The sequence below is a fragment of the Ctenocephalides felis genome, unplaced genomic scaffold, assembly GCF_003426905.1.
Source record: "Ctenocephalides felis isolate EL2017-DRISC unplaced genomic scaffold, ASM342690v1 CF-g0.4_SCAFFOLD_00845, whole genome shotgun sequence".
NCBI lineage: Eukaryota > Metazoa > Arthropoda > Insecta > Siphonaptera > Pulicidae > Ctenocephalides > Ctenocephalides felis.
In genome coordinates this window covers 5,134,868-5,149,819 of record NW_020536999.1, presented here as the reverse complement: position 1 = coordinate 5,149,819, position 14,952 = coordinate 5,134,868, and the positions used below count along the sequence as shown (strand labels likewise).

General features: G+C 25.9%; 1 protein-coding gene across 1 annotated transcript; it reads right to left on the bottom strand.

Annotated features, from left to right (window-relative positions):
* Positions 1–2,497: 2,497 nt before the first annotated feature.
* LOC113363735 (neo-calmodulin-like) lies at positions 2,498–13,441 on the bottom strand. Its single transcript, XM_026606220.1, has 6 exons — positions 13,361–13,441; positions 7,667–7,700; positions 7,205–7,306; positions 6,129–6,264; positions 5,542–5,690; positions 2,498–2,611 (listed from the first exon to the last, which is right to left on the bottom strand). Exons 1-6 carry the CDS (start codon positions 13,439–13,441, stop codon positions 2,580–2,582), a joined length of 534 nt encoding a protein of 177 aa, XP_026462005.1. The 3' UTR covers positions 2,498–2,579.
* Positions 13,442–14,952: the final 1,511 nt, after the last annotated feature.

The window sequence follows — 14,952 nt, the reverse complement described above, 5'->3', positions numbered from 1 at the left end:
TTATAAAATCAGTTTTTACTACTTATTAAATGTAAATTAATTAAATAGGTAATTTGTTTTTAATTTATTATTATCAAAGGAAATTAATATCAATATAGTCATGCCTTCTTATTTTGTTTATTAACGTTTTTTATTTGGCAGAAAATAATTGTTATTACAAATTACTTAAACTTTGTATAGAATTACTATAATTTAATTAACATTTTGGTAAAGTTGTTTTGCTATTTTGTATCAAATACTTTGAATATTAATGTAACTGTCTATCAAATTGTTTTTTCTTTGAAATTTAAATTTGAATTTAACCGTCACAAAACTGACAACTTCATTGCTTATTTGTTTTTTGAATGTTCAACTGTCAAAGAACTATCAAAATGGCCGTTGACAGTTGCGAAATTTGTTAAAAACGCAATACTTGATTAAAATTATTAAAATTTAATGCTAACTATTAATAATAATTATCATAAAACTTTTAAAACTTCTTGGTTCATTTGTTTTTTAATTTGAATTTTAATTTAACTGTCAAAAAAGTGACAAGATGACCGTTGACAATTGCAAATTCTTTCAAAATTATAAATTATTAATCGAATTTATTTAAATTCAACGTTAGATATTAATGATAACTGCAATTTAGACAATAATTAATTGTAAAATGAAGTATTGAATTACAATTTTGATAATAAATATTAAAATAAATTAATATAGTTAGTAATATACTAATAATATTTGGGTTTTTTATATAATAACATTTTTTTATGTCAATTTGTATCTTTGTGTCAAAAAAACTGTCGTTACCGTTGATGGGTTAAAAAACTAAATTTTAATAGAAACTATTTAAATTTTGTATTATATAACTATTATTTAATATAAATATTATTTATCAAACGAAGGGTACTTTGGTAATTTGGCTACAATACTTTTTATATGCCTATAAAATTTAAATCATTTTTTTTTTAATTTAAAATTAAATTTAAATATAACTGTCAAAAACTGACAACTTCATAGTTAAAAAAAACAATCAAAATGGCCGTTGACAGTTGCGAATCCTTTCAAAAGCATTAATATTTGATCAAAATTATTAAAATTCAAAGCTAACTATTAATAACAATTAATATCTTCATAATTATTTACCAATAAATCTTGTAAACAATGCTTAGATCATTTTTATGTTTAATTTTCAATTCAACTTTTAAACACCAATCAAGATGGCGGTTGACAGTTGCGAATTCTATCAAAATTATAAACAAATGATTAAAATTATTAAAATTGAATATTAGTTATTAATAACAATTAATATTTAGATAATGTTACATAAGAAATTTGTATCAAGTCCCAAATTTTTAAAAATAATTTTTAAAGGTCAAAAAGGTTACAAGATGGCCGTTGACAGTTGCGAATTTGTAAAAAATATAAGAACTGATATAAATCAAATAGTATAATATTCAATACTAATAATATCTAATGTGTTCTTCAATATTTTCATAATAATTTATCAGTAATTTGTTAAAAAGCGTAATTAAAGATTTTAGTTTAAATTTAACTGTAAAAAAAGCAAACAAGATGGCCGTTGACAGTTTGCAATTTTATCAAAAATCGAATAATAGATAAAATCTAAACAGTACAAGAACTAATACTAATAATATCAATTATTAATAATTTATTCAATACTATATTTTCATGTTGATGCTTTATTCATTTGTGTAAATATTCAAGGCTTTAATTTTTGAAATTTGAATTTCAGTGTCAAAAAAATTTCAAGATGGCCGTTGACAGTTGGGAATTAGAACAAAATTTTAATAATCAATTATAAATAAATATTAATATTATCAAATAAAATGAAAATAAATTACTCTATTTTATTAATTTTAAAAATTTACAACAAATTGAAAAAAATCAGCAAATTAGACGTCGACGGTTGTAAATTTAATATTATTTAGATATTATTAGTATGAATTTTAATATTTACTTAAAATTTTGTTTAAATTTTTTGTCTTCATTTGTGTTCTTGATTTTTCCACATAACAATATTTGTTTTAACATTAACTTACATCAATTTCTTTTTTAACATTTAACATTTATTATTCCCAGCAACAGAACATTTTATTAGAGGACATTTTTGCATATATATATATATATATATATATATATATATTTACAAAAATATCCTTGCAAACTGAAATATACATTCAATATATATTTTGTCAACAATTATAACAACACATCAATTTTTTTACATACGTCCATGTTTAACATTTAAAACATTTCATAATAATAATTTGGATATTTTTTAAACAAATTGTTTATAAATAATTCTGTTTCGTCAATTTCGTATAAAACCATAAAATTTAATATTTAATAAATTTATATATATTAATTTATATGTTATTAATATATTTCTAAGTGCCTTTTGTTATTTGAATGTTTCGGAGATGATTTCGTTCTACTTCTAGATGCACTTAATAACAATTTTAATTTAATTTTTTATTTAATATAATTAATTTAATTAATAAGTGTGTGTGTGATAAAAATCGATGAATAAAAGTTTGGGAAGTAGAAAGTCGATCTTGTCGATATTGTCATCACTAATTCTTTGAGGTCAGGATGGTCACGAATTCTGAAAAAAAAATTAAATGAAAAATTTAATACAAATACAGGAGTAATAGATAATATTAGTATTTGGATTGTTTTTGTCGAATTTTGGACGTGTCAATTATTATAGGCCTGTGGAAAGTGACGATTGTTTGCAAGATTTAAAAGAAATGTTAGTGTTCACGCTAGTTTTATTCAAAAATTTTATTTAGGAGTGTGTAAAACTGTTTACATGGGTTTTTGGTAAATTTTATCTAGTTTCTGCTAAGCTAACTCGAAAAGAGTGTCACGTAAGAATTTTTTGAGTTATTTACTAAAATGTAAAAAATGTCCCGATATTTTCTACCACAATATAAGGGCATGTTGAAGTCAAGTTTTAAAATTGCAAAAAAAATGTGTTGGGCTATATATAACTGTTTATATAGGATTTTTGTAAATTTTATCTAGTTTCTACTAAGCTAACTTATAAAGAGTGCCCCAGAAGAAATTTTTGAGTTATTTAATAAAATGTAAAAGAGTGTCCAGATATATTACAGCAAAATATATAAAAGCAATGTTAAACTAGGGTGAAAGTTTTAACTTAGTTTTCTAATCACTAAAATTTTTTTATCGGACTATATTAAACAGTTTATACAGAATTTTAGTAAATTTTATCTAGTTTCAGATAAACTAATTCAAAAATAGAATCTCGGAATAATTTGTTTTTAAATTACTAAAAATGTTGTATTGAACCATATAAAACTATTTATACAAAATTTTATTAATTTTTATCTAGTTTCTGCTGAATTAGAGAAAAAAGAGAGTTCGGAACAAAATTTTGGGGTTATTTAATAAAATGTAAGAAAATGTCCCAATGTTTGCCCCACGATATGGGAGTATAATAAGGCCATATTGAAGCTAGGTTTTAAAGTTGCAGAAAATAATGTATTGGGCTATATTTAACTGTTTATACAGAATTTTAGTAAATTTAATCTAGTTTCTGCTTAGCTAGGTTAAATTAAAAGGAGTGTTCCTGAACAAAATTTTTGAGTTATTTAATAAAATGTAATAAAATGTCCCTATACAAATATTGCTAATTTGCAACATATACAAAAGCAAACTTAAAAGTTTTCCAAACAAAAAATGTCAGAGTATATAAGTATTACTACACATAAATATAGTAAATTTTATTTAGTTTCTCCTAAACTAAATAAAACAGAGTGCCTTGAACAAAGTTTCTTTATTATTCAAAGACATGTATATCAAAATTCAAAAGGCTTACTACTGGGTAACCTTTTAGATCTAATGTTTAATATTTCATATATCATGAAAATTACTGAATGTCTTCCTTTTTGTAAAGACAGATTGTAATTCAATAAAGAGAATAAAAAAAAATGAAAGAAAAAAAAATGTCCCAAATGAGTCGATTATTAATTTATACCTTATACGAAAGCAAAGATATATTTAAAAAAAATTGTATAAAAATATATAAGATTTTTTACATAAAATTGTCGTAAATTTTATCTAGTTTCTTCTAAGCTAACTAAAAAATAGTGCCATGAACGCAATTTTTGAGTTATTTAATAAAATGTAAAAAAGTGTCCGAAATCAATGGAAGACTAATTTAAACCATTTACGAAGGCATACTAGAATTTATTTTGGAAATTTGTATCGGTTTATATATGAATTTATACTCAAAAATGTAGTACATTTCATCCAGTTTCTTTTAAATTTAATAAAATAGAGTGCCCTGAACAAAATTTCTTTTTAATTCAAAGACATGTAAAAATTTGTTCCAAATCAATGGATTATTAACTTACCTTATAGCTTCTACGAAGGCAAAGTTTTTTTTTTTTAATGTATCAGAGCCTATAACTATGTGTACACAAAAATGTGGTAAATTTTATCTAGTTTCTCCTAAGCTAACTAAAAAAGAGTGCCCAGAACGAAATTTTTGAGTTTTTTAATAAAATGAAAAAATTATCCCTATATATTGCAGCACAATATATAAGACAAGTCTAAACTTCATAATTTGAACTTTTTTAGTTCAAAAATTAGGAAAAATTTAAATAGGACTATATAAAAACTATTTATACAAAATTTTAGCAAATTTTATCTAGTTTCTGGTGAACTAAAACTAACAAAATAGAGTGTCCCGGACAAAATTCTTGAGTTATTTAATAAAATGTAAACAAATGTCCCCATTCATATATTGTCAATTTGCACCATATACGAAGACAAAGTTCGATTTTTTTTTTTAAATTTGTATAAGAGTATATAAGAATTCATACACATAAATGTAGTAAATTCTATCTTTTTTTATCTAGTTTCTCCTCTAAATAAGAGTATACGGAACAAAGGTTTTATTATTTAATAAAATGTAGAAATATGCCCCAAACTACATAATCTAAAGTTGCACTATATACAAATACGAAGTTCAAAATTTTTCAAAAACTTGTATAAAAGTATATAAGAATCTTTACACATAAATGTTGTAAATTTTATCTAGTTTCTTTTAAATTTAATAAAATAGAGTGCCCTAAACGATTTTTTTTAATTCAAAGAAAAGTAGAAAAGTGTCTCCCAAATCAATTTAATACTAACTACCTTATACGAAGGCAAAGTTTGAAATTTTTCAAAAAAGGTCTTTCAGAGTATATAAGTTTGTAAACACAAAAATGTAGTAAATTTTATCTAGCTTCTCCTAAATTAAATAAAAAAGAGTGCCCTAAACAAAACTTTTTTTTTTAATTAAAAAAAATGTGAAAAAGTGGCCCAAATTGGTGTATTGCCAATTTGCACCATTTATGAAGGCAAAGATTAAATTAAAAAAAAAAACTTGTATTAGAGTATATAAGAATCTTAGAAAAATGTAGTGAATTTCTTCTAGTTTCTGCCAAGATAAACAAAATCAGAGTGTCCTGAACTAAATTTTTGAGTTATTATAATGCCGCCTACAACTAGTTTCTAAATTACCTTCATAGTTGACCATGCCGTCTCCGTCCAAATCGGCCTCTCGGATCATATCGTCAACTTCTTCCTCGGACAGACGTTCTCCTAAATTCGTCATGACGTGACGTAACTCCGATGACGAGATTTGGCCGTCGTTGTTTTTATCGAAAACCCTAAAAAATAAAAAAATATTTACTTCATTGTAGTTATAGGCATAGGTTTGGTGGTTAGAGCTAAGGGAGGGAAGAAGTTCCATCATTAATAATAAATTTACACAAAGAAAATGTTATTTTCCCAATCAATGTACAAACACTAGTAGCTAGTAATGATTCAAAAATTTATAAATATATATTTAAGTTTATTAATAATACTAAAATTAATTTATAAATTAATTATTCAATAAGAATTTGTAGTAAACAATTGTATGAATGGCATCTGGCCTTATGATGTAAGTCAAAAGCTAATAAATAAAAAAAAATAAAAAAGTTCCATCAGATTTGTTTACCCTGATGTCAAACAGTAGTAACGTATTTAGAAGAGCTATTACAGTATCTTGGTTTTATCTAGAAAGTTTTTTTTTATAATTATGTATAGAATTATTTTTTTATTACCTGAAGGCTTCTCGAAGTTCGTCCTCGCCGTCGGCCCCTTTCATTTTCTTAGACATCATTTGCAGAAATTCATTGAACTCGATGGTTCCGTTGCCATCGATGTCAACTTCGTTGACCATGTCACGTAATTCTGTTTCTATAAATAGAATTATAAATTTATATTAAAGTTTAGATTTAATTTGCCATCTGATAACCCTAAATTGCCATTAGACAACCCTAATTGAAAGTTGGCATTAGGCAACCCTTGACATTATATTCTAATTATTGTAAGGTGATATTAGGGAAGTCTAATTGTTGTAACTTGATATCAGGAAACACTAATTATTGTAACTTCTCCTCAGGCAACTCTTAAGTGTAAGTTTCATCTGGTAACAATTAATTTTAACATATAAGAGCAATTTCAAATTGGATTTTGAAATTAGTAAATTTTTTGTATCGGACTATAATAAGCTGTTTATACAGAAATGTTTTAAATTTTATCTAGTTTCTGCTAAGCTAACTCAAAAAGAGTGATCCAGACGAAATTTTCAAGTTACTTAATAAAATGTAAAAAATTGTTCTAGAGCTCAATATATAATATAAGAGCAATTTCAAATTGGGTTTCAAAATTAGTAAAATTTTTGTATTGTACTACAGCAAACTGTTTATACAGAAATGTTGTAAATTTTATCTAGTTTCTGCTAAGCTAGCTTAAAAAGAGTGTCCGGAATTAAACTTTGGAGATATTAAAACTAGACATGTGTGTACAAGTTTTAACTTGAAGTTTCATCAAACAACCCTTAGTTGTCATCGGGCAACCCTAGGTTATCATCGGGCAACTCTAGTTAAAGTCTTTGACTAGTCTCGCTCTCATACATTTTGTAAGCCAAAGAAACTCATTTCTTGTTAATTATGTAACCCAAAAGGTCTTTCTAAAAAAATCTATACACACTTAGACTAAAGTAATTGGAACAGAAGTATCCATCAGTGATTGCCTTGAAATTATTTGGGTTAGATAAAATTAATTATTAGAATAAGATAAAAAAAGAAAAATTTTGGTATACCAATTTATTTCAGTTTTTTTTTATTTTTCTGACCTGTCGGACGTTGTCCCAAGGATCTCATGACAACCCCTAATTCGGCCATGGTCACCATTCCGTCTTCGTCTTTGTCGAAGAGCATGAAGGCCTCTTTGAACTCTTTAATAAAAAAAAAATCAAGATAAAAAAGTCTGAATTGTTTTTTTTTACTCAACTTACTTTACAAAGTTAATTCGGTTCTTTTAGCATTTGCGATTAGCAATCTTTTACACTTAACATATTGAAGAAAGCAAGTTTATGTAAGGATAACCAATTATTAAACAAAAACCATAAATTTATGACAAATTATGGTACTCAGATCGAGTCCTGGTTGAGTACTGCACGCATAGATGAATTGATATTTACTAGAAAAATTGCGATTAAAAAATAATGAAAGCTAATAATATAATCCAATTGTTTTTTTTACATTTGCCAAATCTAGAAATTCTTAATTATACATTAATATTAAAAAGGTTTTACCTGCGACTTGATCTTCTGATAATCCATATTCCGACTGTAAAAAAAAAATCGTTAATTATTTAATATTTTAGAATGAGCCTCTTCCTAAATTACAGATATTTATTTTAATATTTACGACTTTCTGAATTTTCTGGTAAATATGATTCTATTTTCCAAAATTGATTTTTGTTTTCAATAACAAATTATGTACTTTTTAAATTTCAATTGTTATTTTGGATTTTATTCAGTCTTGGCTTTTTACAATTCGAATTTTTTAAATATTGGACTTTCTAAATTTTGTTTTTTTTATTTTAGTACTTTAAAATGTAGGTTTTATAAATATTAGGCTTTCAAAATTGTGAATGTCTTAAAGTTTTGATTTGTGAAATAAATATGTTATACTTTTAATATTTTGTTCTGTAATTTTGAATGCTAAAGTCTTATAAATATTTAATTAGTAAACAAATTTCATTAGTTATTTAATTTTCTAAAAATTTTTCTAAATTATGTATTGTAGCTTTTTATTATATTTTATATATATATATACTTTTATATATATTTTATTATATTTTTTATTATAAAAAATAATATATTGAACATTCTATGTTCCCAATTTCTTAAATACAGGTTTTTTGAAAATTTGGATTTCTGAAAATTTTAATTGTGTTAATTTTGAACTTTACTTTAATACTGGATAATAGGATTCTCTATAAATTTTTAATATTACACATGCTTGAACTATAATTAATTTTTAACTATAAATTTTAAATATTCATAAATTTTGGTAATTCAGGTTTTTCAAATTTAGATATCTTAAAATAAAAGCTTTCTAAATGTTTCATTTTTACAATATTGGACTCTAATTCCCTGAAATTTGAATTTTATAAATTTTTTACTTTTTCAAATTTGAATTTCTTAAAGGGTGCACATATCTCTTAAACGTAGTATATTTTAATTTTTGAATCTGTTAAATTTTTGACTTGTTAAATTTAGAATTTCCTAAATTTTTGAGTATTTCTTCTCCGACATCCAGGGTGTCGACTTTTTTTATTAGTATTCCTTTGAAATTTAAATTTTTTAGAATATATATATATATATATATATATATATATATATATATATATATGTATATATTTATGCGGTGAAAAATACACTTTTTCGTTATCATCGAAAATAAAACGACAATACTATTCTCTGTTCGAAAACTGTAAAGTTAGTTTATTGCTGCAAATGTTGGAAGCCTTTGCCAACTGCGTAAAATATTATATATATATATACATATATATATATATATATATATATATATATGATATATATTAATATATATATATATATATATATTATAATCAGAGCCATCATTGATCTACGATTCTGTTTATATTCGCTTCTAGTTTTACTAGTTTTTGTTTTGTTTATTTTTAATATGCGATTGTTCTATTTCGGTTTTACAAAGAACAGACGTCCGAGGTCGAATTTATTAATATTTTCCGAAATTGATCGAAAATTTAGAAAGTCAACAAAATTTGGAAAGAGTTCATACTGTAACAAATTTTTAAAAATACACAAAGTTTGTCAATTCCAAACAATGTTCAAAGTTTAAACAGCAAGTATAAAATATTTATTTAAAAACTATGAAATTTGAACATAAATCTTTTAGAAAGTTGTGAATTGTGAAGTTGAAAGTTTTAGAAACGAAACTGTTAATCCAAAGTGCTCACACTTTACAAAATTTGAATCAAACCAAATATCCAAAGTTTGTTTACTTAAGAATCTAAAATCCAAAGCAAGTTTATTAGGCAAACACTGGTAATCCGTAATCATTATATCTAAGAATCCAAAATCCAAAGAATTTGTAACAAAAATCTAAATAAATTTTTGACAGGAATTCAAAATTTTAAATATTTGGAACAACGACAATTTATAATCTTTATCCATAAATGTCTGAAATCTCAAGTTTTGGGTCAAATAATTGTAATCTGCAGTAACATTTTCTAAAAATTTGTAGTTCATAGTGATTTTATCTCAAAATCCAAATCGAAAAAAATTTCTAAGAATTCAAAATCTAAAGATTTACGTCAATATCTTATAATCCTAAGAAAGTCCAAAATGCTATGTTTTGGGCCAAAAACCTGCAATTAATTTAATTATTAAGTGAATTTTTTATGAATCCTACATTGCAAAAATATAATCCAAAGCTTGAAAATATATTTGTATATGAAATATCTTAAGTTTTGTTATATAATGTTCATATACATTTAGTAATACGGATTAAAAAATTTATGATACTTATCCTTAGGATTGAAATTTCCTTTTAGAGATTTTTTAGCATATCATGTTAGATTTAGTTTGTATTCTATCCATAAGTCAATATTCATTTACAATTTTGAACCTTATACTATTATGGTGTTATATTATTATCTTTATTACTCATTCATACTAAGCTTAAGAACTTATGTCACATATTATTATATTGTCTAGGTTATGTCATGTCATTTCTTTTCGCAACTTATAGGTTATATCTTAATATATCTTAGGGTTGTATTTTTTAATGAACTTTACAAATTTATGTAATGACGGATGCTTGCGCATCGGGCGGGAATATGGATAAAATATAATTAATTATGTTGCTATCTAACGGTGTGCTTTAGAAATACATAAAAATACATAGAAATTTTATTTTAAAATTCAAAGTCGAAAACAAACAATCTTCCTAAGAATCCAAAATCCAAGGAAAGTATTGGCGTCTAACTTTTGGGTTAAAAATCTGTTATTAAAAGTAAGATTTTTTAAGAGTTCTGCATTACAAATTTGTGATCCAAAGTTAGTTTGTCTTAAAGTCCAAAATCTAAAATATTTAGTTCAAAATTCTGTGAAACAAAATAATTTCATTTAATAAACTAAAATCCAAAGTATGCGAATTAAAATTTTCGCTTCCATTAGCGTTCATGTCTTTTCTGCATAACCATAATACATAAGTCAAATTTAATTAGTGTCCTCGTCAGTAGATTTCCATCTCTAAGTTTGCTTGTCAGTAGAGTTCGTTCTAGTTCAAAACTTGCTCTAATTTTATTAAAAAAAATAGGTAATTATATTATTATAACTACCAAGTAACTTCACAATATCTTTCTATCCTCTTTCCATGTGATCCCAGACTTGTGCAAATTCATTTCGTCCGTTTGATTTATAAGTCCCGTCACATCCGACCTTATTTTATTGCATCGGAATCGCGAGCCAAAAAAGATGCCCCTTAGTCGACATAGTTGAAACTATAGTTATAGTTAATAGCATTTTCATATAGCTACAGCTACAGAGTGTCGAGATGGAGGCAAAAAGCCGATAGATGTTAACACCATGTGCTCGTTTCGAATTTAAGAGAATTCTGAGAGAGCTCTGGTCACGAGCCAGGGGATGAAAAAGATACTTGAAAAGGGATACAACTAGGGTTTTCAAAATCGTTTTTTGGCGAAAATTATGGGATTCAAAAAACCGGTTTTTAGTGAAAAAAGTCGGTTTTCACTGTATAAATGGAAAATGACAAATATAGTCCAATATAGAATAGATGAAAGCGTTTTGATTCTTGAAATCATATCGTTTCAATAGCATTTGATATCTTATCACTCTGCAATGGTTCCCAGAAAGGTTTTGTATATATTAATTTAGATTTTTATACCAGTGTATATATTAATTTAAATCAATGTGACTTCTTCTTGAAGAAGTAACTTACGCTACTCAAACTTAAGAAAAAAAGTTTCAAACCCTACAAGTCACAAATAAAAAAACAAAAAACTCAGAATTATTATATCAGGCTTTAAAAACAATTAAGCATAATTTGATCGCAAGTATGAGAGTATTTTCTATTTCAGAAAATTTTGTGAGTAAACAAAGGACACGTCTAACGAGCAATTCGATAGACGTTCTCAGTTTTTTTAAATCATATTTTATTCAACAAAAAGACAATTAGAATGTTTCAAATTAATTAATTAAAATTTCTCGGAACAGAAATACCCGAGTTTAGCTTAATTGTTTTTAAAACTAAAATTGATATTAACAAGTATGCATCAACATGTATTTAATATATATTTTTTTTTTAATTTAATTAATGTTTTTTATTTAAAAATGTATTATTTTTATTTATTCGAAAACTTTTCTTTCACTACCATAAAAATATCTTCATTGTTATATGTGAACATGATTCATGAATAACGAATAATTATTTTCAATGTTATTTAATCAAGATAAACTATTATTTTTTAGTTCTACTAATTAAAATTAAACTAGTTGGTATTGGTATTTTGCCTTGAGGCAAATTACATGAACTTCCCGATATGTGTAAATAATCGACTTGATCAAAAAAATGTGTAAATAATATACTTCATCAATCCTACTTAAAAAAAAAACGATAATAATTTTAGCAAAGTTTGACGAATTTTTAAAATTAAACTACTTGTCGTTAGGCCGTAATATTACAGTAAGTTCTATTAGACCATGATGTATATCGCCAAAAAAGTTCCATGAAAATCGGCTTAAATTTTTTTTTCAACAGTTCATTACAAGAAAACGGCTCGGTAGATTTTCACCTAAAACTAATCAGTATTATTCCCAACTAATATCATTCGAACAGTTTTTGATTTTTTAAAATCGATTCGGTAGAATGAGCTTAAATGTGGACGAAAAGTTTAACACTTTTTTTTCGAATTACAAAGAAACGCTAGTCAGATCGTTGCCGAAACTGACAAACGATAGTCCTCACCGAAATACATCAAATGGCTTTTAATTTCCAAAATCGGTTCAGGCGTTTTTGAGAAAACGTCGATCAAAACCAAAGTCTAATTTGACAAGTGCCAAAAAGACCATACTGATTTTTGCAAACTTTGTGACGAATTTTTAAAGCTGAACCAGTTGTCGTAGGGCCGTAATATTTTAGTATGACCTAGAAAACTATGGTATCTTTCGTCAAAAAAATAATCATAAAAATCGTCAAATTTTTTTTTTTTTAAAACTTTATTCAAGAAAACGGCCCGGCCGATCTTTACCAAAAACTAATCAGCAACGATTCCCAACCAATATCTATCGAACGGTTTTTTGAATTTTCAGAATCGATTCAGAATTGCGGGCTAAAACGTGGACGAAAAATTTTTCACTTTTCTCTGCAATTTACAAAGAACCGGCCCGGCCGATCGCCGCACAAAACTCAGAGACGATAATCCTCATCGAGATACATCAAAATGGCTTAAATTTTTTGAAATGGTCCAACCGTTTTGGAGAAAACGTCGATTTAACAGCAATAAATCTGTTCACACAACAACACACACACCCCACACACACCCACACACATACACCCACCACAAATACTTTTTCCAAATTTGGTCTCATTCGATTCAGAATGGCTTGAAACGTCGAGAAAACATAAAATTAGCGATTCGGATTTTTGATGAAAACATAAGCTTCTCCTTCTCGGAAGTTAATAATTTTTGTTTACTATCTATAAATTGAACAATAAATAAATTCAGTCAAATACTGCTCTAAATTACACTACATTTGCGGATAAATTACAGAATGTTCGAGCAAAAATTTATTTTCTATATAAAATTCGAAAACCGGTTAAAACCGGTTTTTTAGTAAAATTAAAATTTGAAAACCGGTTTTCTGAAATGTCGGTTTTTGTATAAACCCTAGTAGTAATATTTATATTTATATTTAATTCCTGATACCTACTGAATGCTGTCTAATTTCCTGATTGCTGGTTAGTCTCATCAGTCTTTGGTATTCGTTGGTGTAATTGTCTTGTTTTGCCATCGAGGCTGCCATTTTACAAAATTTATGACCAAAACTAGTTCTAAACACTCACTAAATACACTATAGTTTCACTTGAAACATTTATTTATTTATTTTATTTATTCATAAGCAAGCCGTAATCAATAATAATGGATATTATTTGCACTGAGAATTTAAAAAGTTTTAGGTTATGTTAGTAAAACAACTAGTGGTGTATGGCATCGTGCCTTAAGGCAAAATGCTGGAACTTCCCGTACCGTAATGAAATATTCGAGAAATTTTCAACGTTCTCAAATATATTATTACAAAATACTGTAACTTTTATTATTTTTGCTATCTTGTTATATCTGAGCAAATAAAATGTAAATCACAAAATAAATTTATCTCCGGAACATTAACAATCGTCATTTCATTTCAAATTTAATTTAAAAAAAAAAGTGGTTGCCTAATTTACACAAAATTGAGAAAGTGCTCCCGCATAGCACAGTCTAAACGCATTTGCAAACAATTCTTTGCGACATTTTCACTTATACTGTGCTTAGCTTGGCGGCATTTTCGCATTTTTCAATTCAGTTTTCACAAAATTGAAAAAGTGCTCCGGTACAGAAACAGTCTAAACGCACTTGGGTGAACATTTGTACCAGAGTGGCGCTTAGACTGTGCTTAGCCTGGGTGATTTTTTGAATTTTTAATCCAAAATCACTAATAGAACACACTATTTTTTAAATAAAGGATTCTACTGACGAGCAAACTAAAACAGGAGGCAGTAAATAAAAAAGGAATACACGATAAATCCAAATTTGAAATTATTTTTATAAATGAACCATTGGTCTTCCACAGCCCTACAATATTTTAATGTCTTTTAAGACCAGAAACACTATCGAGTAAAAAATAGACAATTTTAATGGAAAGGGACTCTACTGACGAGCAAAATAAAAAACAATTTATTAGAAAAAGGACTCTACTGACGAGCAAACTAATAGAGACGGTAAATAGAAAAGGAACTCTACTGACGAGCAAAATAAAAAACAATTTTTGTTAAAAAAAGGACTCTACTGACGAGCAAACTGAAAAAGAAGACAATTTCAATGGAAAAGGACTCTACTGACGAGCAAAATGAAAAACAATTCATTAGAAAAAGGACTCTACTGACGAGCAAACTGAAAAAGAAGACATTTTTAATGGAAAAAGACTCTACTGACAAGCCAAATAAAAAAACAATTTATTAGAGAAAGGACTCTACTTATTAATTTTTTAACGATAATTAAAATATCCTTAACAAAAACCTTCAAAATTGATTTCCTTTCCAAGGATTTTCTACTAAATTTTTAAATGTCAGTATATTTATTTATGGTTTTATAAATTTTATAATCCTTTTAAAATTTATTGTGCAATATGTGTACAATACATCATATAAAATAAATCCTTTTGTTACCATAAAATTATCGAGGATTATTTTGTACATATATGTAATCCTGTGAAATTGCGGTTTATATGGATAGATTTTGTGATAAAAAGGATTTTTATTTGAT

Bases quoted from the DNA above. Each gene is read 5' to 3' on its own strand.
- LOC113363735 (XM_026606220.1), bottom strand. From the start codon at position 13,441: ATGGCAAAACAAGACAATTACACCAACGAATACCAAAGACTGATGAGA. The intron at 7,701-13,360 runs GTAGGTATCAGG...TTTTTTTTACAG, and splicing joins AGGAAATTAGACAGCATTCA to TCGGAATATGGATTATCAGA. The intron at 7,307-7,666 runs GTAAAACCTTTT...TTTTTATTAAAG, and splicing joins ATCAGAAGATCAAGTCGCAG to AGTTCAAAGAGGCCTTCATG.